The sequence below is a fragment of the Stegodyphus dumicola genome, chromosome 10 (assembly GCF_044657685.1).
Source record: "Stegodyphus dumicola isolate Sdum_Otavi_A_Nest chromosome 10, ASM4465768v1".
NCBI lineage: Eukaryota > Metazoa > Arthropoda > Arachnida > Araneae > Eresidae > Stegodyphus > Stegodyphus dumicola.
The window spans coordinates 63,801,514-63,825,791 of record NC_140777.1 but is presented as its reverse complement, the minus strand read 5'-3'; the positions used below and the strand labels follow the sequence as shown (position 1 = coordinate 63,825,791).

The following is a 24,278-nucleotide window of genomic DNA, read 5'->3' as shown; positions in this document are numbered from 1 at the left end:
AAATTTAAAATAAGTGATATTATAATGTAGTGTAGAAACTGTTTGATTTGCACATTGCAGTACCTAGCATCATTGACACACACCCTGAAATTTATATTAGTTTCAAAACTTTCATCACACTGATTACGAATTTGACAAAAATGGATAAATATTTCATCCTTAAGTTTCTCTTTCTGGAGACTGATTCTCATCTTAACTCATTTCAGAAGGGCTTACATTCTCCCTCCTAAATACATATTTTCTATATCCAAAATCCAAACAGTGTGGTTGGTGTTATATTTTTAGTCCGTGTTATTTGCAACATAAATCATGAAATACCAAATAGTAGCAAATTTAAGTTTACTACTATTGGTAAGGTGTCTATTACAAAGTATGCAGTAAATATATCTTTTTGAATATCATTTTTTATTGCAATAGTCTCAAACTCAAAGGTTATGCAAGCTGATTTTTTTTATTATTTATTCTTTTTTTAAACAAAGTGAAAAAGTTTTTTCCTCCCCTAACATTTTTTTTTTACAAAATTTTATTTACCAAATATTTATCAAACATATATAAACAGTAAATATAACGACAGGAAAAATTTTCAATTTCCAGTAGCTGCTGCTTATTAAATTCATTGGTTAACAAACTCAGCCGCTTATTATATTCAGATTTCCAGGAACCAAAATAAATACATACTAATCGATACAAAACACATTGTTTACTAAATTACCTTCACTTATAAAACTCAGACTGTAAACGACTGATTCTTCAGTGCAGAATATCCTACTTAATACCTACCATAACCTTCCCTAGTTCATTCATAGTGTCTATTTTGTGGTCCATCCACCATTAGTCTCTCTTCTTGCAAATACAACTTTTAATATTCAGAATTTACATAAGACATTTCAACTGTCATTACAAGAAACATGTTAGAAAATGATCAACAAAATAGAATTTTGTGAAGATACAAACTCTTTGAAGTTGAGATCTCTGCTACAGGCCAGGTATGCAGACATAGTCACGGCAGGGCGTTAATCTCTTAAAAAGAGTTAAAAACTGTTTTTGAAAATGTGACTTTTATGTAGAAAACTCAGAGAAATAGCAAATTATAGTTAATATTTTATACATCAGTTGAGGTAAGTTATGAAGATTCATTTTTAGAATTTGCATCAATTCACAGCAATACAGAGAAAATGACTGTAAAAACCAGGGCTGTGGAGTTGGAGTCAGAATCGGGTAGATTTTTGGGTAAAAGGAGTCAGAGTCACTAAAAAAACACGTCAACTCCGACTCCAGTTTTTGTTGAACAGTTTAAATTTGAAATGAAATTAAAGTGAATTGGGGGAAAAAAAAAAAAAAAAAATCATGACAAACTGAGTTAATATTTTTATTTATGAACTATATACATTAATAAATAGTTATTTTCTATTTTATTGACTTATTAATAAATAAATATAAGGGAGGAGAATGGATGTGATATTTGCCATTATTGAACAAACTGCTTCATTTAGTTACAATTTAGGTAAGCAGCAATATTAGCAAGAACTCCCAAAATTCATGCCATTCTTAGGAAGCGAGCAGGAAAAGGAGCAATGCAATGGAGAAGTAATCTAGTGGAATGATCTTGCAGAACTGGAAACCCTTCTTTCAATGCCGTATATGGCCACAAAAAAGCTACAATCTGAAGAATTAACAGGAGAGGAGAATGTTAGAAGATGTAGATAACCTTAATGTTTCTCTAACAGAAAGACTGTGGGATGATCTTGCAGAATTAGAAACTCTTCTTTCTATACTGTATATAGCCACCAAAAAGCTACAATTGGAAGGAGTTGGAGTCGGTCATTTTCCCTAGCGAATCCACAGCCCTGGTAAAAGCTGACTATGAAAGTGTTAGAAGAAAAACTGATAACAAAACTCGTACAGAAAAAAAAAAAAAAAAAAAAAAAAAAAACAAAATCCGAAATGTTTCAGATTTTAAATTACGTCCAAAGGGGCGTTTTTTAACATTTTGTGTGTTACCTTTCTTTATTAAATATCATGTTCCTCGCACTTAAACCATAAGATCCAGTGCAACAGCAATATCGCAAAATAGTTTTAAAACGAGCATATCTTTAAAATTTCCGATACAGAGACTCACGCGCTGGAGATAAAAATGTTTTTTCTGTACAACGTTGCCATTGCTCACTTTGAAATCGTTGAGTTTGTTAATCAAAAATTCGTCAAAGTTTTAAAAAATAGGAAATCGATCATAAAACAAATTTCAAATTTGGTCTTCCACATGCTCATATTCGTTGGAGGATTACGTTATTCAAAATTCGATGACTCTATGTACCGTTATTTTATGACAATGTGAGAAATATACATACATTTACGCAGATTTTCATTATTTAATTTCTTCAAATATAATGCAGGACTCTAACATTTTATGGCAACAGCTTGAAAAGTGAACCGACATTTATCCGTCCAACGCAAAATGCCAAAACGAAAGTAATAGTCCTTCGGGACTCAAGTCCCTTTGGACTAAAAAAAAAAATTATGACATGTTAACATTAATTGAATCTAGAAAAACACGACAAATTCTAAGAATTACTCTTGAACTGGGAAGTACTGATCAAAAAACCTACCAGCAGTTTTATGAAACTGCAAGTGCAATTGAAGACATGCTGATGAACAATATGAAACAAAGTGAGATAAAAAAGTTGTTTGCAAGAGATGAAATTTCTTCAGAAATATATTTATAATAATATGCAAAACAAAATTAAGAAATGAATTTAAAAATTTTGTAACTAATTTAATTTTAGCAATAAATTTTAATTATTATTTTAGGATTAATTACTCAATTAGTTGCTAGCTATTATTTTACTCGAAAAGTTTCAATCTTATATCATGATTTGCAATATACATATCACATTTTAGTCAGTCGCTTAATAAAATTAAATATGCGTGGAACGAAAGTGATTTTAATAAGCAACGGGTACAATGTTTTCTGTCTGAAATCTAAAGGTTTGCATATGCAACCAATTTCTGTTAGAGTCACTTTGTAGTTCAAATGTACTGATGACTAAATATTAAATATTCAGACTGAAATGTATTTTAAATAGTTCTAATATGTTGAATTAATCATTAAATAGCTTATTTTAACTTAACAAACTGCAAAAACTCTTTAAGCAGAACAAAACTTAAGAATAAATAATGGCAACCTATTCTCTTTCTTTTATTAATTTTTTCTTTTATACATACAGGAAAAATATATAAATTTGTTTGCAAATATTTATAAAACTCTAGATTTCTTGTTAAAACAGCTCAAGCCATTTCGATTTTGCAGTTGGTAACTTCAGGAAAAAACTGCTAGAAACTATTTTTTTTTTTTTAAATCACACATTGTATATGCTCATCTGTCAGTCTAATTATACTTTTTTTAGACTTATAAATTAATTACCTGTGTTTGCAGATTTTCTGGGATGTTACATTCATTTTTAATGGCAATGAAAATGTAAAATAGGATTCATAATTGTTAATATCAAACTTTTTCAAATTCTTTCTATAAAATTAATGTCACAATAATGTTAATTAATTTACAGGTAACGTATACACAGGCCACATAAAATTTCCTCTGGGAAATGCATGTGGCTCATGGACTGCCAGTTTCTAAGCATAGTTTTAGCACATTGTACATGGTGAAGTATCAATTCATATAGCTATCTCTCATGTTCTTCTTAATGCAGCTACTGAGAAGGAATGAAGCACTAGATCTGAAGATATATATATTAAAATGCTAAAAATTGAGAGGACATAATATGACAGTAATAACAGAAGTGCCCAGACCTCAGTAACTCGATAAAAATCTCTCTGATTGATCTGCTTTGCTTCAGTATTTTTAATAAATGCAATATTTATCTGCATTTTTACATCAGATGGAATAAAACTTATATTATAAAATGAAATTTTATTAACAATTTTATCTTTTGAATAACATCCTTTTCCAAAGGCAATGAATGGAGAACCAACAGATATGAAATAGTCACTTACATTATGTCCCTGATATATGCTTTCTGTTAAATCACATACTATTTAATATAGAGAATTTTAAACATCACATATTCATGGGAAATCCTTTGTTCATCAATTTAGCTGTAAACAATGTGAACTGAAGCAAACTCATTAATTCCACAGCCATATTACAAAGACAAAATCAGCTTTGCCAACATTTGTTTTCTGGCTTATCTTCCCACTTGTAAACGGGATACAGATCTTTTCTTTAGATGGTAATGGACATCATATGATCTGTTAAAAAATAAACAAATAAATAAAAAGAGAGATTTATGAGTAACTGTTAAAGAGTCACGAATTTTTAATAAATAAAAACTATAATAAACTAAAATATAAGTTAATATAATAACATAAATAATTAAATATTAGTGAACTCTCTGTCAGACTAATCAGCTCCATTCACACATTAGTTTTAAAATCATAAGAGATCTAAGCTGAACTTCATTGCTAGGCAACTAGAGTTCTGCATCACAAAAACTGGTTGAAGGATTTTGCCTGAAAGTTTTTAACCTTTAACTTTTTAACTTTATGCCAACTTGGTGTAAAAACTAAACAATCACAGTGATGCAAACAATGGTTGATGGTATGGCTGAGTCAGCTACACATTTAAGGATGGGTGAGTTTTTTCTGGAGATCAGTTTTTTCAATAGCAATTATCACTTTGTAAGACGCTAATGCTTACAGGATTAAATTTAACATGCACAAGATTAACAATCCTCAAAAGCATCAATATTTATTTATAGAAAATACAGTGGCAGATTGTGGTGTCATTTTGATTTGCTGCCGCCACTGTCATCTGTCAGTAAAGTTGAGATGTATGGTGTTATAAATGCCTCAGTATACTTAAACATGGTAAAATGACAGAGGTCAAACTGATATCATCTGGGTAGAAATGTTACCAATGTAAGCACTTTTGCTTTGAGTGATGTCATTAGCAGGGGAACTGATAGGCATAACAAACCTACCTCGTGGTACAGCATGCTTGTAGTTATAGTGTGATATTTTGTATAGTGCATGTTTATTTGCGAAGGACTGACAAGTATTTTATTTGCTGATTACTAATAATATACTAAAGAATGGTTTACACTTGTTGTGTACCTAACTGCATAGATAATTATTCAAATATTTAAAAAGGTGGACTTGTTTTTATCTCCGAAATCGAATTTTATGCACAAGAAATGGTCACATACCATTCACCTGCAGAATTTCAGTCCATGAAAACATTCAGAGGTATGTATGATCCTTTTAACAGAAATGTCAGTTTTTTATACTTAATAAATTTGTATTTGAAAAAGATACCATAATTGATACTCTAATTCTTGTATTTTAAAAATAATGTATCTCTTAATCATCCAAAAAGCAAGCCTTATTTCATATTTGATATTATTAAACTTTTATATTTTGAAATTAATAAAATGTGAAATTAATTATGTGCTAAAAATAACATTGCAGTTAATCAATGCAAAAGCATTTAATCAAATCTGTAATGAAATATGTTGACATTATTTTAGTTAATAATATATAAGAAGGAATTCCTAAAGTTTTTCCAAATATTCATAAGCCCTTTTCAGAATATCAAGATAATAGGTATATATCCTGAAATACACCCACATAATATTTTTCAGTTTCGTAAATTTATTCCTGAACGGAAATCTAAGGCCTTACATGAAAACTGAATTTTCCTTTTATACAATCCATTTGTAATATTTCCTTGCAAATCTATCATAATAGTCAATATTAAATTTGTTTTCTTTCTTAATTTGGGAAACATATTTTCTTGAACCAGACTTTCAGAGAGTAATTAAGCATTCTGATGGAAAAAAAAAAAATAAATAAATAATAAAATTAATTTGGTGTCTCCAAGGCTGTGAAAGGATGCCTGACCTTCACAAGTGCCCAACTATACAAAATATTTATCAAGTTAATCTTCAGCTTCTACAGAAGGAGCTGATGACAACACAGACAGAAATGATAGAAACAATTTATAGTCTGCATTTGCAGCAAGTCTTACCAGTAAAACAAGTTATGATTAAAAACATATATATATATATAAATCTGAAAGCTTTCAGATTTTATATTACAACTAAAGGGATTTTTTTAAAATGTTTTTTAAGTATTACCTTTATTTATTAAATATCATGTTCTTTTCATTTAAACCACATAAAATTAAATTCAACAGCAATATCACAAAATATTTAAAAACAGCATATCCTTAGAATTTCTGATAGACAGTCTCACATGCTGGAGATTAAAAAAAAAATTTGGGGGGGGGGGGTTCCTGTACAGTGCTGCCATTGCTCACTTTGAAATCATTCAGTTTGTGAATCAAAAATTCGTTAAAGTTTTACAAAATAAGAAATAGATTATAAAATTCAAAATTCAGGCTTCTAGGTGCCCATGTTCTGGTGGAAGATTACGTTATTCAAAATCTGATGGTTCTACGTACCATCATTTTTTCACAATGCGAGAAACATACATACATTCATGCAGATTCTTCATTATTTAATTTCTTTAATGTTTTTACATATTTTCAGTTTTTACTGTGCATAAACCCTGACAAAGTTCTTAACATCTGGGCAATTATTTTAAAAGAAGATTAAGTTCTTTATTATTATTATTGTTGATACTCACCCTTTACTAATTATCGAAGCTTCTGTAGTGTTTTAACATAAAATCTATAGTGTAGTGTTCTTATTGCAACTCAGAATTAAAAATCATATATAAGCAATTGTCTTATGATGAAAAATGTTTTTTATGAAGATTTAGATCCTTTGTTAAATATTTCAAAGCCCCCAAAGAAAAATTTGTTTTTCAATGTTATAAAATCAGTTATTTCTGTATTCAAAACTGTTAATAATGATGACAGTGATAAGGAGAAAATTAAGCATTCATTACAGAAGGACTTTCAAATAATACTTGCAAAAAAGAAGGTACTCGTTGTTCATCACCTATATTTTCTTCGCTATTTTAAATTGTTTGTCTCTATGCATATAAGTGTTTTAGAAGAGTAAGCAATACAGACTGTGGACAGTTCTGAAACACCTGAAAATTTTAAAGGTAATTCTTCAGTATTCTTCTTAGTGTATGACTCGGTATTATTCTAGATTGCCCTAATTATATGATGATGTTCATAACTGCATAAATTACATTACATTTATTAAGTCTAGTAACTATTTATTATGCTGAAAAACTGAAATGTTTTGAACAAATAATATTTGAATGGAAACAAATGTTTAAGTATGAAGTTTTTCAATAAACTTTTTTATGAATCATGTAATATTTGCTATGCTTTAGGTTTGTTTATCAAGTACATGTATTGCAACAAAATGTGAATTATTTAAAAGTGAATTTATAGTAATTCATCAGAAAAACTTCAGTACATGTCTTAAATTTGATAATATTATAAGGAATGCACTCAATTAAGATGACTATTTGTATCAATATTAGGAGGAAGAGGATCTTTAATAAGCAAAACAATCTCATTTCTAACTTATACTGCATTAACTAGATGTGAGCATGGTATTTTCTTTACCTGTTACTTGTCATGCCAAGGTTCAGGTGGTGACAGTAGAAACCACACATCATATCACGAAGGTAAAGCAATGCTTGCGCACTTGCTGCCAATATTTGGATATGTTTTCTGGTATGAATACTAACTGGTCACAAGACCACCACTTAGCAGTTATCTTCTCTCACAGTTTCTTGGTCATAACTTTATGGCTACTAAAAGATCACCAATCATATTTCTTTTGCTTTTAAAATGGCATTTTGGTTTACCTTTGTCAGTATACTTCTAGCTACAGCTTTTGGCTTTTTGAGTGGCAAGTTTTGCAAGTGGTGCCACCAGTGATATTCTGGTTAACTCTTGTCTGTTTATCTCTAGCTAGTTTCTGGCTTTATCAGCAGCGAGTTCTGCATGATATATTTTTCTATAATTATTCATTTAGTGCTTAGCTGCTAAGTGAAAAAAGAGTAACAAATGTATCAAGACATATGAAGAAAAAATGCAAGAGAGACAAAGACCCTGGAGATGAGGAACCGACAAGGGTCAGCAAAATGTCACCAGACATGTTTTGTTGGGAAAAACATTTACACCAGAATAATCCCCAAGAACTCAGAAAAATTTTTTTAAATTATTTTTCAATTTAAGAAGCAGAAAACTTACCATTGTCATGACTGAGACAGCTTATCCCTTTTCCTTTTGCTTTCCAAATTCAATAATAATAGGATTTCCTCTCAATAAATATCCATTGGCATAATGCAAAGCCTTTGAAGCAATTTTTGAATCTGACAGAGAGAAAAGTGAACTTAGATAACTGCAATTTTAAAAACTAAAGCATGAAAATTGGTATATGCATAAAAATTACCACAAAAATCACAGAAATTACAAATGAAATTGAATTGAAATTTTAATTTCAAAACAAAATTAGTTATTTAAATTTAGTTACATTAGTTATTTAAATCTGAAATTAAAATTTCTTCTGAAATAGCAATTTGTTTAAAAAGTACATACGATGATAGAATTTGCCTTTAATGAGCAGCTAACATAGTTCATAGCAGCTAACCTTGGATATCTTAAAAACCAGATTTTTGCAAGAAAAACAGGAGAAACCGTGATGTTTTCTGGCTGCATGACGACACCATTTTCAAAGGAACTCCAAACTGACTTTAATTCACTTTATAATGTCTAATTCAAGTTATTTAATTATTTGTGATTCAATCAAATGCATTTGCATTTAATTGGAGATTTTAAATTTTATGTTTTTTGGCTAATTTTATTTTGAAATTTTTTTATACTTTTATACCTATAAAACCCCAAGTAGTGGAGGAAAGCTTTTAATTGTTAAAGCACTTTTATATACATTGAAAATAACTTTAAATAATTAATGCACACAGCAACTGTGTGAATAAACTTAGTAATGTATGATACACTGAAGTAAATAAAATTAAATACAAATATTAACTGATTAAACATTGCCTGAATTTTCATATAAAAATGTGCAAATGACTACAGTAGATTAAGAAAACTCAGATTAAGTCAAATTTCATAAAAAAAAATTAGTAAGATTAATAAAATGGAATAAGAAAAATTATTCTGAAAATCACTAAAGGTAGAAGAATGGTATTTCCCTAATTTACATATCAATGATTCAATAAATTTCATTTATGGCTAAAAAATGCTTTTCTCAGTAAAGATAAAAAACTAAAAACCGGGAGATTCCGTGACCTAGCAGAAGACCAGAAGATGAAATAAAAAAACCAGGAGAGTAGGCATTCTCCTATCTGAATTAATTAAATGTTTTAGAAAAAGCTTTTCCTCCATATGTTATTGCTCCCATTAGTTGTATAGGATACCTAAACAATTTTTTTTGTTTGTGAAATAATTCTGAAATTCCAACAGTTTACTTTAAATCATTTTCATACATGAAATTGCATTTCACTGCACAACCCACTGTCCTCTATCACTTGGCTTAGAGTTGATGATAACTGCATGATCCTTCATGTGAATGGAATGTTATTTTTTACTTATTTTCATTTCTACTAAAACTAGGTGATAATAATAATCAGAAAAAATTTTAGAAATCAGAAAAAAAAAAAAAAAAAAAGCACTTTGCTTTCTAACCAAAAAAAGAATGTACATTATATAAAAGTTTAAAACTTGTACTTTGTTGAAACATACTTTCAGACTACAGCAAAAGAATAATAAGAATTATTTATTGATATTAACACTAAATAGCCGCATTAATTGAAAAATGAAATTTTACTGTTCAGTTACTTGAAACATTGCTCTTAAAATGGTATAAATATTTAGTTGCAGCTATAAATCCACTTTTGTTAATCACATCATAATTATAGCTGCAAACACACACTATACATGAAATACACATTTATAAGCATCTAAAATTATATTATCAAATTATATATTATTTATTCTTGCATACTTATATATTATTAAAATTACATAGGATAGATATTTGTAATATAATAGCCATAGAAAATTCATGACTGTCAGTTCGTAATTCTAAAAAATTGCATTGTTTAACAATGAATTTTTATTAATTGATAAAACCATTCAAAATTTAACAGGAATCATACAACTCAGTTATGCTAAAATATTTCTAACAGCTAGTATTCAGAAAATGCTTTTAAGATATAGTGAAACAAATCAAAGAACAAGTTAGACAAAAAATGGGATGGGCATTAAATTTATTTTTACTTAAATAATATTTGTTAAGAGGAAATAAAGGCAAAAATTAATGACATTTCTTTATTATGCAATAGTTGTAGCTATATTTTACACTTGCTGAAAAACATTGCTATTCATTGTATATTTTGATGACAACATACTATAATCTCTGATTAAATTTATTTTTCACCAACTAGGCACAAGTGAAAATCACTCTCATGCCCTTAAGTTTAAAATAATAGCTATTTGTTAACATGTCAAACTGATGACTATACAAACTGAAAGTTTAACAAAAACAAAACTCTGTTATTTGCGATAATTCAGAACATATGTGTTAATTCAAACTGCATGTTGAATACAAAATCAGCATGCTCTACTAAACCTGAGTTGGACCAAGCATGAAAATGAAAGCAATTTAATACTCATTTATTACCATTTTACTTTGGGTTCTAAATGCTACTCTGAGAAGTTAAAATCTCCATGTAGCTGGAAACAATCAGAAAACTCACAATGGCAGCAAGAGTAGCAGTGAGCCAAGTTGCCAAAAATTTTCCAGTATTCTCATTTTTTTTTTTTTTTTTTTTTTTTTTTGCTATCGATAAAAAACAGGATTTTGATTTCTAGTAAGATAATGGAGTGGATGTTAGTTTAATTCCTCATAATTCAGATAAGAAAACCAACAACCATATTAAGTTGTATGCAGCTTATGGAACAGTATTTCAACACATGAAGTTAAAATTCTTGAACTTCACTCAGAATTCAGATGTGTACTTTAGTGGCCATTTTTTGTAGCAAAACTTTCTATAGGCATATTAGGTGCTGACTTTTCAGATCATTTTTAAACACTGAAGCATTAAAATATTGTTACGAATTTGGTATTTAAAAAGCTAATGTTAGTGAAACTTTAAAGAAATTCGTAGCGACGGCTGGGAGCAAGAGTGATGATTTTAAATTCTTACCGATGCCTGCTCGTCCATATCTGAAGCTATCCACATATGATGGGAAGACATCCTGGCTAGTGTATAAGACCCAGTTTTCTATCGTGGCGGATGCGAATGGATGGGATTCCCAAGCTAAGGCTTGTCATCTCGCCGCTTCTCTGAGAGCAGACGCAGCGGATATCCTGCAGACGCTTCCCGAAAATCAAAGGCTAGATTTCGAAGCTCTATCCAGCGCTTTGGAGCTGCGCTTTGGCGAGAAATGTTTAAAAGTCTACAGCAGGCTCCAATTAAAATCCCATCAACAGAAGCTCACCGAAACACTTCAGGAGCTCGCCACGGATGTTGAAAGGCTGTCACATCACGCCTTTTCAGAGTGCCCGACAGAAACAAGGGAAATCCTGTCCCTGCAATATTTCGTCGATGGCATCCAGGACCCTGAAATACAGAAGGCTCTACTTGATTGCTACCCAGTCAGAGCTGTGCGAGTCCACGAGCCAGGGGATCAACTGATGGCTCGTTTAGATGAATTAGATAGACAAGTCGATGATTTGATACGGAGTAGGAGCGAGAACAAAGTGGCTCTAAGGTGTTGGAAATGTGGTAGTGAAGGTCACATATGACGGAATTGTAGAACACCCCGAGGTACGGAAAATAAAACAGATGATTTTACCAGACAAGTCAGTGGCTTGAGATGGAACAGAAGTGAAAAGAAACCAGTTCTAAAGTGCTGGAACTGCGGTGTTGGAGGCCACGTGCGAAGGAACTGCAGAACTCCCCAGAGCACAGAAAATAAGACAGACGAGTTGAACAGACAATTAAATGCTCTCGGACGAAAAAGGAGTGACAAGAAACCAAAATGCTGGAACTGTGGAACTGAAGCCCACGTACAAAGGAATTGCAGAACACCCCAGGGGACGAAAATTGAGACCATTTCTCAACAACGATGCAGGAAACAAATGAATGACCATATCGAGGAACAGAGGGTACCAGAGAATGAGAAACCTTGTTTTAAAGCGCTTAAAATTTATACAGTGAGTGGCAACAGTAACGGACTGTCCATTAATGGGAATATCGATAGAGTTCCTTGCAATATGATCATTGACACAGGAGCTAATGTTACCATCATTAGGAAAGATTTAGCTGAACAGTTTAAAGATAAACTTATTTGGACGCCATCCTGTGTTACCCTTCAGATTGCGTCTGGTGATAAGATCGACATAACTGGGAAGTTAAACGTAAGCATCACGTTTGGAAGTGCCGCCTACCATCACACGGCTTATGTGGCGGATATCACAGATCCATGCATACTCTGATTGGACTTTTTAAGGAAACACAATTTTTCCTTAGACTTGAAAAACAACAAACTGCTTCCAGCATCTGATGGCATGACTATCCATCTTCAAAAGGGATCCTCGCCTGGAAATGTCGACGCCTTGTCCGAAAGATCCAGCTCGGGAAGCTGACGAAATCATACCAGGGTCGAAAAGAAACGCAAGACTACCAGCTATTCTCCATCTCAGAAGCTCTTCGGTCGAGACCTTCGTCTGCCTTGTGACCGCCTGTTTAGTCGCCCTACGGATGTGCCTTCATCGCCTGAGGAACACTTCCAAGATGCCCAGGCCCAGTTTGAGGGGATGCATCGTTCTGCACGAAAGCGAGTCAACTTGGCGACGGAGAAAGTGAAGACCAGATACAACACGAGAGCTACTGGACATAGATCCAACAAAGGAGACAAGGTGAGGTTGTGGAACCCGATTCAACGAAAAGGACTCAGACCTAAACTACAGTCACCTTCGGATGATCCGTATACAGTGCTGAACAGACTGAATGACGTTATGGTTCGGATTCGTAAGTCTTCGAACTCTAAACGTAAAGTTGTTCATTACGACAGGTTAGCTCATTACTATGGCCATAGTACATAATGTAAATAATTGTAAATAGTATCAGACCATGGTCCTTTTTGTTTTTAAATGTGTATTTGATTTGATTTGTATTTAGTATTTGATTTGCATTTAGTGTTTGATTTGTATTTAGTATTTGTTTTGTATTTAGTATTTGATAGCATTTGATTTGTTTAAGTTAGTTATTGCATTTATTGTTCATGTTGTTTGATATTGTAATGTAATTTTTATGCCTCAGTTGCATTTATGCCACAGTTGTAAGTTTAGCTTCCTGTCCAGGGATTGTACTGCCCGCGACGTGCAGTCCTTGGGAAGGGGGCAGTGTTATGAATTTAGTATTTAAAAAGCTAATGTTAGTTTAATTATAAATTAAATGGTTTTATTTCTCGCGCAGTGCAGCGCATGACGAATATTAAAAGAAAGCTCAGCCGGAAAATTGAAAATACAAGAGCGCGTGCATTAAATAAATCTCTTTTTGATTTCGAGAAAGTACTGGAAAATTCTAGCGCGTGATTTTAAAATCTTATAAAAGGAGGAAAACTCCTCAGTTTGTAGGAGTTGCTTAGTTTGTTGTTGTTTAGAAAACTGCTCTTGTTGATTGTAGCGAATTTGCGGATTAGCGTTCTTTAGCTGTTTTGAATTACGTTCTATTGTACATTTGAGTAGTTAAAAGATAACTACTGTGAGCTATTGTAATACTGCATGATAATTTGAGAAAATTTAAGCATTTTTGTTGTGATAATAATAAATTGTTGTTCATTTTTCATCAGACTTGTGCATTCATTTCATAACGAACCCGTACGCACGCAACAATATGAAAACTGATTGACAGAAACTAAAATGTTACAAAAGAAATGTTATAGGTGAATTATAACAATATGCAATGAAAATAATATCATTACAGTAAACTCTGGCAAGTAAAGATTTGCAGAATGTGATTTCACTTATACATGGTATCTTAATTGTTTCCACTTGATTTGTCCAATGCTAGAATTTTATTCATATGTGGTTCATTCATTTAACAAGACTGAATGCTTGCTGGCATCAGTTCTGGCCAAAAGTTATCAACAATTTTAAAGGATTTCCACCAAATGAAAATTTAGTCAAAAAAGTCATACAAATCCCCATAAGCAACTGGCAGCAAAGGATTTTCAGATATGGAAAAAGAGAAGTCAAATTAATCAAGAAATGATGAATGAAGAACTGAATGATCTTATCACGCTAGCCAATAGTGAAAGCAGTGATAATGAAAAAGAAGTTAAAAATTGTTAAAAAAAAGTACAAAGACTGCTTGATTTTTGGATAGAGATTGAACCAAATGAAGAAAGAAGTAGGCATTTTATGAGAGATACTGTTTGTTCCTCCTTACTGTGAAACATTTAAAGAATTGTGTTAATTATTGTTCCAAGCAAAAATCAAATTAATTGATGCACTTATTAAGCAGTAATAAAAATTATTTAAATTAACATTTATTTTGTTTTTTCCCTTTTAATTACAACAACATTTAGGTTTATTTAAATTATCCATACAAGGTATGACAGGGGGGAAAAAAAAACACCAGTCTCTATAATGCCACATTATTATTTCAGGTATAAAGTCAAGAATATACTCCGAAGATGTGGCACTTTATGAGAGATACTGTTCGTTCCTCCTTACTGTGAAACATTTAAAGAATTGTGTTAATTATTGTTCCAAGCAAAAATCAAATTAATTGATGCACTTATTAAGCAGTAATAAAAATTATTTAAATTAACATTTATTTTGTTTTTTCCCTTTTAAGTACAACAACATTTAGGTTTATTTAAATTATCCATACAAGGTATGACAGGGGGGGAAAAAACACCAGTCTCTACAGTGCCACATTATTATTTCAGGTATAAAGTCAAGAATATATTCCGAAGATGTGGCACTTTATGAGAGATACTGTTTGTTCCTCCTTACTGTGAAACATTTAAAGAATTGTGTTAATTATTGTTCCAAGCAAAAATCAAATTAATTGATGCACTTATTAAGCAGTAATAAAAATTATTTAAATTAACATTTATTTTGTTTTTTCCCTTTTAATTACAACAACATTTAGGTTTATTTAAATTATCCATACAAAGTATGACAGGAAAAAAAAAAAAAAAAAAAAAACCCGGTCTCTACAATGCCACATTATTGTTTCAGATATAAAGTCAAGAATATATTCCGAAGATGTTTAGAGGTATTACAAATTCTCCAAATGCTCACCAGTAAATGTTACAAAAGCTTGACCTTTCATCTTTCCAGTACAAATTTTATAATCCACTGGGTCTTTATTTTCTTCCTCAAAACGACCAAATATAGACCGCAGTTCATTAGCTGTGATTTTCCGATGCAAATTCTTCAGATACAGCGTCTAAAAGAAAACAAATATAATAAATGCAAGTTAGTTTTTAAAAAAAACTTTCATAAATAAATATCGTTTGAAAATAATAAATAAATGTTTCATAAATAAATAAATTTTCAGAAATAAATGTTTTATGTCATTTGAAAATAAATTTAGAACAAGACTGTCATAAACAGCTATCTTATACATATAAATAAATAAATAATTTATATTTTTGTGGCCGTAATCATCAAATCATTATTAACAATCATTAAACTGGATCTGGGTGAGAGAAGATCATATTATTAAATATTTTCTTTCAATATAAATAAGCATAAATAACTCTTTATCCCTCCTTACTGTAAAACCTGCCTTTTTGTATCTGCTTAAAAAAAACTATTTAAACAGCATTTATTATCTAAATTTGTATAATTCATTGCTTTAGTCTAAAATGTCATTATTAAGATAATATTTAGATCATTAAAATAGATACAAAAACAAAATATTTTAATAATGAGGTAATACAAATCAAATGACAAAGAAATCTCATGACTGGGAAAAGGCGGTCATGACATTTGAAGTTGGCAAGTTTCTTCCGCAGTATGAAAAGAAAGAAAAAAAAAAAAAAAAAAGTTGGAAGAAATGGATCATTTACTTAATTCATCTCCACCACTTACAAAACTCAGATTAGCAAAAGACTGATTCTCCATCTCTCGAATATCCTATTCATACCTATCAGAGTTGTTCATCCATTTAACTTATTGTGGACCATGCCTTATTTATCATTCCGATATGTAGTAAATAAAATGGGTTTAAACAATTTTTTTTTATATGAACCCTCGCACTGTCGCCATGGAAGGCTGCATTTGTTGAACCGTGATGGTTGTCAATTTCTGGTAGTCAGGTAAATTCTTCCCTTGATGATTTCTCTGTTTCTTTGGTTGGGGGCTGACGGGCTCGGCATTTTTTTACTCTCGTTACTTCACCAATTATTCAAGATCTTGCCAATGAACAAAAAGAGTGTTGCGTAGTTGGGACAGAGATGGAGAGCAACAAAAAAGAAGCTTTGCAGCGTGATCGCGACAGAACCTACACAGAAGTGGAGGGAATTCCTTCCTGAAATGAGAAAATGCCATGGCTGCTCAGTGAGAGAAGAGGGGTGAACCTTGGAGGTTAAAACACAATATACAATGTTGAAAACCCCTGCTAAGCTGAAAGTTTTTTTTCACCGAAATAAGAATGACTTGTTGGAACCAGCAGGCCCGGGAGTCCGCCAGAAGGTAACGGCAGAACGGTGGAGTTCCAGGCCACCGCCCCAGTGGCTAACGTTTAAATAATTTTAACTTACTTTTCTTTTGTCTTTACAGATATCTCCGATATCTCCCCCAGCTATCTCCCCATGATAATACAGCAACCTGCACTATGCAGAGTATGATTGTAAAGAACTCCAGTATGCTAAATTTTTTAGCAGAGGGGCAATACCACTATGTTTAGAATGTTAATTAATTATAAAAGCATGTGCCTGTTTATATTGTTGTGTCAGCTAACCATGTTAAATTTGATGACCCACCACCACCAAATTTAAAATTTAACCGTAAACCATTCATGTCACTAAATAAACAGATTGATTTTTCTTACTTATTTGTATTGTTTTTAATTTTAATTAATTTTTGACACTGGACCATATACTCTAATTTACTGGGTTTAGTTTCGCGCTTACGCAAAGCAAATAGTTATTTGAAATTACTGAATTGTTTTATTATTTATATTAACTCTGATAAATACACGAATTGTTCTTGAATGTGATTTACACAGTATAGATGTTGTATTGCACTATCTTGAAATACTCTGAGAAATGTTACTGATGCTGAGCATATTTACACATTTACCAAATACAATATTGGCATAAATACTCTCAATGTTATAAATTTTAATTACTCAGTGATGTTGACTAGTTGCACAAATTGTTAAATGACTTATGGTCTATCCTTAATATAGAACAGAAAAAAAGAGGCAGATCATTTTCTAGATGAAAAATGTATAAAAGACTTTTTACCTAGGCTGAACTGAAAAATGAAAAAAATAGGTTTACTAATTAGACAAATGTGCAACACACACACCTCTGATCTTGCCTTTAAAGCAGGCTATTATAAAAGCTTTCAAATGTTACAAAAATTTGTTCAGAAAGTGATAAACAGAATTGAATCTTGTACAAGTGCAAGCCCTTCGAAGGAGATAACAAAGTCGATATATCAGCTAGAGGACAAGCACATCACAGTAAAAGCAGGAAGTTAAAAAACAGAGTTAAAAACTGTCTCCAAAAAAGTGACTTAACCCAGAGGAACTGCATGATATAGCTAATGTGTGACATCAGCGATCAGAGTTGTGCAGATTCAGTTTTGGAATTAGGGTTAATTGACAACAATCCAACCTGAGTAAAAACAGATTATAATATTTTATAAAGTTTCATAGCTCTCAAATTAAAAGAACTGCAGAAACTGACACTGAAAATGATAACACGTCAATGTTGATCGAGTCTAGAAATGCATTATACATTTCAAGAAAATCTCCAACTGAAAAGTGCTTATTAAAAAAGCTACTAGCAGTTTTAAAAATTGAGTACCCAACTGAAAAACTGCTGATGAAAAATAAATAATAATAATAATAAAAAAACACAGATGGACCAGTTGTTTGTAAAACTTAAAAAATTTCAACAGATATATGTTTATAAAAATATTTTCATATAAAAAAATTTATTACAAAATTGCATAAATAGTTTAATTTTAGTAGTTGTTTTTATTTTTTTAGCAATCGTTTTTATTTACATCTTTAAGTATTAGTTATTCGATTAATTGTTAGATATTATCTTGTTTAAAAGGTTTAAAACTGATATCAAGATTTGCAATTCATAAATCAATGTCTAGTAAACTCAACTGCTTAATAAATTCAAATATGTTTGGAATGGAAGCAATTTTAATAAGCAGCAAGTATTGTATGTACCCACTACTCATATGGTGTAAATAATATTCAGTGGTGTAAAGTAAAATGGTAAATCATTAATCAAAAATGCTCAACCAAAATTGAGAATAAGAAAGCAAATCTTACCTTACTTAAATCTCCTGCTTCATAATTTTGAAATCTAGGTATGTTCTTGATTTCATCAATATTCAAACGATTTTCAACAACTTCATTTTCTTCAAGAGGAACAACAACATGATGAATATTGCAATCATAGTGAAAATTGCAATCTGGTGTTGTGCTAGAATTTTCAGGGCCCATAAATTTCAATTCATTTTTTGAGTCTTTAAGTTTTTTTCTTTTCTTATTCTTACATTTTTCAATAAGTTTTTCTGATAAGCTTTTTACATAACTGAACACATCATCATTTTCGGCAGCACAATTCTCTTCAAGAGATACCAAGTATGACAACTTACTTTTTTCGGCACAGCCGGCATACAATGTTTTCTCAATTTCCATTTCATGCCTGGTTAGTTTTTTAATATTGTTCAAAGCTTGTGGTCTTAGAAGCTCTTTATTATGAGCCTCAATTTTTTCTTCTATCCTTTTCATATTCTCTTGCCATATTACTGGATCAACAAGGTGCTTAGCTTTTCCCTAAAATAAAAAAAAAAAAAAAAAAAAAAAAAAATAAAGTAAACTAAATTAAGTACCAACATTACATTGCAAAATTATAAAAACTGAAACAAGGAAGATTTTCATTGTAACCAATATTCAATTTTGCAAGTAAAGAAACAAAATTCTCATGTTTAGAAAATCAGCATCTCAAATGTAATTAGAATTTTTTCTCGAGTGAATATGGAAATAAATTTACAAAAATTATATTTATTAATTTGGACAGAAGAAGTATATTTTAATTCCCTTTTTGTTTGAGTCTTAGAAAACACAAATGATACAGGCAATTATACAATGCTTCAACTAGTAATAATTTAAAATTTTGAAAATTAGAACTCAAACTACCAATCAAAATATAGCAAAACTTTAATTGAATCTTAACTAATTTTTATGTTGAAAAGCTTGCATTCCTTCTCTCTGTCTTCCCAGCTAGCTGCCACTGCTTATCTTGCCACCATTAAAATTAATTACAAAAGGGTAAAAAGTGTCAACACAACTACTTAAGATGAAGTTTTTGTGCCAAGTTAGCAAGGTGCATCAAAAATGTGATGTCAACAATATAAAATATTCAAGACACCATGACTGCATCTGTTTCTTCATGAATCAGCAGTCACTGTTCATCATCACATCAATACATATTGTTGCATGTGTACGGTTTGCAATAGATTGAATGCACACAGTATGTATCACACCACTTTTGCATGTCAACCCTTGCTTAGCTGCAGTAGAATAGCTCTCTATGCAAAATCTTCATTATTCTAAAGTAGCCTCCTGTCAGACTGTTGTGTAGTTTTTTATCAGCTGCCATCGGAATGCCTTTCCATCATACGATTCAAATAAAAGACTTTGTTTCAAATATGAAATGCCAGACAGCCCAAAATTGGTTCATCATAGGACAAAATTGCTTCATCATCAAAATGCCCCGCCAGGTAGCTTTTTATTTGAAGACTCCATTCAGTCAACTATGGGTTTAATGTCCCCATCTTCTAACTGGTCTTTTCTGACTTCTTTATCACACCATGGATCTATGCCAGACGATGTTGACTTTATAATTTGACGTAGGACCGGATCAAACAACTCTTGTTTCCCGTTGACTCTGGAACAATATCAACAACTATCTGAGCATGGTCTTCTAGACAGGTCATTGGCATTTCCATGTAACAATAAATTCCAATAACAGATAGTGAAGTCATATTCCTACTGTTTCTGTATCCATTTGCCTATCTGGCCTTTAGGATTCTTGAAATTTAAGAGGCAGATCAATGGACCATGATCTGTGCAGAGCAGGATTTTTTTTTGCTATAATGGCAGAAATATTCTATGGCTTTAACTAAGGTGAATATTTTCTGGTGACAGAGTATTTCTCTTGGCTTTAGATAGACACTTGTTTCAGTATGCTATGACACGTTATTGTAGCCTTATTTCTTGGGACAAAGCAGCACCGACACTCACATTACTCACATCCATGCCCAGAGGCTTTGTCGGACTGAGAATACATTAGGACTGGCACATACGTTATGGATGCTCGCTATGGTCTTATAAAGTCCCCCCAGGCCTTCCATTCTCAAAATGACTGGATGGCGCATACAGTTAACATATAAGGGCTGGATATACATAGTTACACAGAAGGATCAATTACAGTTATTCTATTACTGTACCAATTACTGTTATACAGGTACCAAACCCATGCCAAATGATCCACAATTTTGGTGAGCTTTGCCTAATTTGGTCACAAATATTAGTCTCTAAAACTATCTTGAGCTTGGTGCCCTTTACCTCAATGTTTAATGAACTTGACCCTGTAACCTTATTTTCCGGGCGAAACTTCATTTATGAGGCCTTTATGTTATATTATACAAGAGACACTATAATTTTAAACATAATTTCACTAAATTTATTTACATATATACAAAATTTGTAATAATAAATGCAATATGCCACATCCTTCTTCTAAATCCTCTAATTATATAAATAAAGAAGAGTATGTGTTTCTAATTCATACAAATCTATATATATATTTTGCTCTTGATGAAATTTTGTAGACTTACTTTTTAAAACAAAAGAAAAATCACTAGCTACATAAGACTTCAAAACGCCTCATGGTGTCAACTCTCAGGATGTTTATATTAGAACGTTTCACTCACATTATCCAGCTTAGGTTCATGTCATTGTTGTTGCCTTCTTGCTATCAGTGGAAGAAGTAAACAAGGTATTTACATCAATGAACTTATGCACCTACTGTGCATTCTCACTATCAGTTCTTGCTAAGGCCATTAATTTGGCACATTTTCATTTACTCTTTAGAACAGTACACATTTTTTCAGAACAGTGTAGAACCTTTAAAGCAGAATTTAACTGCCCTCTTATAAGTAACCTACACATTCGAACACCCACCAATCTAGATCTCTTACCTTTAAAAGACTGATGATATCTCAATGCCACCTATATCCAAAAATCATGAAAGTACACCAAAAGCTCAGAGCTCTAGGACTGGACCTATGCCATGTCACACCTTAAGATCAAAAATAAAAAAGCGTAAACAGCAATGTCTAGGTTACACCCCAATAAGTAACTCTGTACAATATTAATAATTTTCATAATGCTCCAATACACTGAACCTACAGAGCTGAGACCATGGAATTTATTTATGAACTTTGGACTGAAAGATCTGAGCTCAGTACAATCTTACCTGTAACAAATATCCTCACATAACAAGAACCAGACTCCTCTATGTATTAGCAAAATCAAATCCAATATATTTATCCATTTACATAAAAATGCAAAATTTCCAGTGCAACAATTTCCAAAATATGAATTTCACTATATTTACGTAATCCAATATTTTAATGAGTATACTAAACAGTTTTTTTTATTATGTAACTTTGTATGTAATTCTATGTTATTATCCTCTTATGTTTAAATGTAACAACTTTGATGTATAACTCCAGTATTACTTAGAAATAGCATATAATCAGTTCAAGTTTCAATATTCTAGGTGTTTAGTGTATTGGGGCAATACCTGTTCAATTCTGTGGTGAAGTTTCTGGTGCCCTATGCACTTTTACCTGCTTACCTGCTCTCTCCACCAGTTTTCCATCAAAATTATTGATGAAATTGGCAGAAGTGGATGGCAATTTTCCAAAAGTTCTTTTCCAATAATAATAATAATAATAATAAAGATGAGATAAAAAAGCAGGTACTAGTGCTTCTTAAAAAATTGCTTCTTTCTCTTGTTTCATGGTACCGTGTTAGTTCTACACCGTTATACAGTGTTATTCCAGCTTGGAAAAATTTTGCACAATACACCTTGAACCAAAATAAGTTAAAAAATTACTGTCTACTTGAGACTTCGAAAAAATTACTTTCATCCTCATAAATGAACGGCACAAAAAGCTCAGGCAATGCCAGGTATTTCAGCTAGTACAAGGTGAATACCATTCAACTCTGAATAACTAGTTCCATTCAACTGTCATCAATTCCATTCAACTCTGAATAACTAGTTCAAAGTATGAATACTTCAGATTAGTTATTTAGAGAAATAACGCAAAAGGATTATTCCTTACAAAATGATACAAGACCCACTCACAAAATTCAGAACTAATCTAAAAATCTATGAAAGATAGCAAAAAAAATCAGTTATACAGCATTACTGAATTAGTAAAGAAAAGACATACTGTGCATGTGAATGCAACTAATAATTGCCTGAACAGCATTTTGTTTAAAAAAAAAAAAAAAAAAAAAGGACAAAGGATCTCATCAACACTTAGAGTTACAGGGCTGTTGAGAGGGAACAATCAAACCTTTGATGCAAATAAATCCATAGAGAGATCAATTAAATAAAACCATCTGTAAAAAATCTGATGTGGACATGACTTCCTTGTACACCTATTAAATTACAGACATTTTTTGCAGCACTTCATTTAAACTTATTTTATTTGAAAGTGAGAAATGATCCTCTAGTTCTTTAATAAAATAGATAGTTACACAATTGCTTTATTAACATCAAATTATTAATTCAACAATTTTACCTGAAATATTAAGATAGAGTAAAAGTCCCTCTATTACTCTTTAAATAAATTAAATCTTTTATCTAACAAATACTATGTTTTTAAAATTATTATGATGTAATCATCAGCAAAATGAAAACAAAAACAAAATATTAGAAAACTACTAAATTTTCAAATTACACTTCTAACACATTTTTCCTGGATTTAAAATATGTTAAGATAATATGTTTGCCATATTCAGAGGAGGTTACTGGAAACTTTGAATTTCTGAAAGACAATCTGATTGGCACTGCGAGAAGTGGCCTTACGCCAGCTGTCCAAATGACACTCTTGCAAAACATAATTCATTAAGAAAGTGATCATTGCCAATGCTGGCACGAAAATTTACCTTTTTTGATTTCCTTGATTTTTCCCGGTTTTCCAGGTAGCATAGCAACCCTGGTTGTAGTTGTTACCTCACAGCAATTTTGGAGAGCTTCACTTTCTAGATGGGTTTTGCATTTTGTTGTGTTTAAGTTCCTAGTAATTTGAAGTATAATTACTGATTATGCTCTGTTATACTGCGAACAGCTGTACCAGTATTTTTGTGGAAAGTTCCAGAACTGAGAAGTGTTTCTTTGGATAAAAATAAATCTTATCAAGCTATCATCGGTTCTGTGCATATTTAACCTATTGCACACCTGTACACATGCAACATAATAAATTCTGTCTTAACTTCCACAATGAGTGGCAAAAGCAATACAAAAATTAATGGAACAATATGTCTTTAGTCACCAATCTCACACCACATTGCCAACAGTATATAGCGGGTGCTACTTAAGCATTACACTATGCTAAAATTAAACACTATTTCAAATCATTAGTATGGCTCTAAATGCAGAGAATATAGCTACTGATAGTGATGGAAGTGACAAGGAGGTTGCTGTGGAAGAAGAATCTTGATTGGCAATTTAGTGGGAATTTTCGGCTCAGCAATTACATAACCTGAAGAATGGAACTTTGTAACTGAACAAGAAATTATGAGAAGCAACTTAAACAACTTACACTGAAAGAAATATTTAATAAGGTAAACAAATAAACAATGAGCATTTTCAGGGGAATTTCAACTGTCTCAAGTTCATAAATATTTCATTGTTTCACAGACAACTATTTCACATTTTAATTTTGGAATTTCTACATGTCACCTTACTAGATTTAAATTGATGGTCTAAAATCTGAAAAATTCCA

The 24,278-nt window shown here is 31.5% G+C and overlaps 1 protein-coding gene across 1 annotated transcript in view; it reads right to left on the bottom strand.

The window, feature by feature from the left end:
• Nucleotides 1–3,172: 3,172 nt before the first annotated feature.
• Nucleotides 3,173–24,278, bottom strand: part of LOC118189052 (RNA-binding protein 41-like) — a 39,672-nt gene continuing 18,566 nt past the window's right edge. The window contains exons 4-7 of the mRNA XM_035359587.2: nt 18,517–19,026; nt 15,294–15,441; nt 8,198–8,319; nt 3,173–4,266 (exon numbers count right to left, since the gene is read on the bottom strand). Of these exons, the coding sequence (XP_035215478.1) occupies nt 8,219–8,319; nt 15,294–15,441; nt 18,517–19,026 (759 nt within the window). The 3' untranslated portion in view covers nt 3,173–4,266; nt 8,198–8,218. The remainder of the gene's footprint in view (nt 4,267–8,197; nt 8,320–15,293; nt 15,442–18,516; nt 19,027–24,278) is intronic.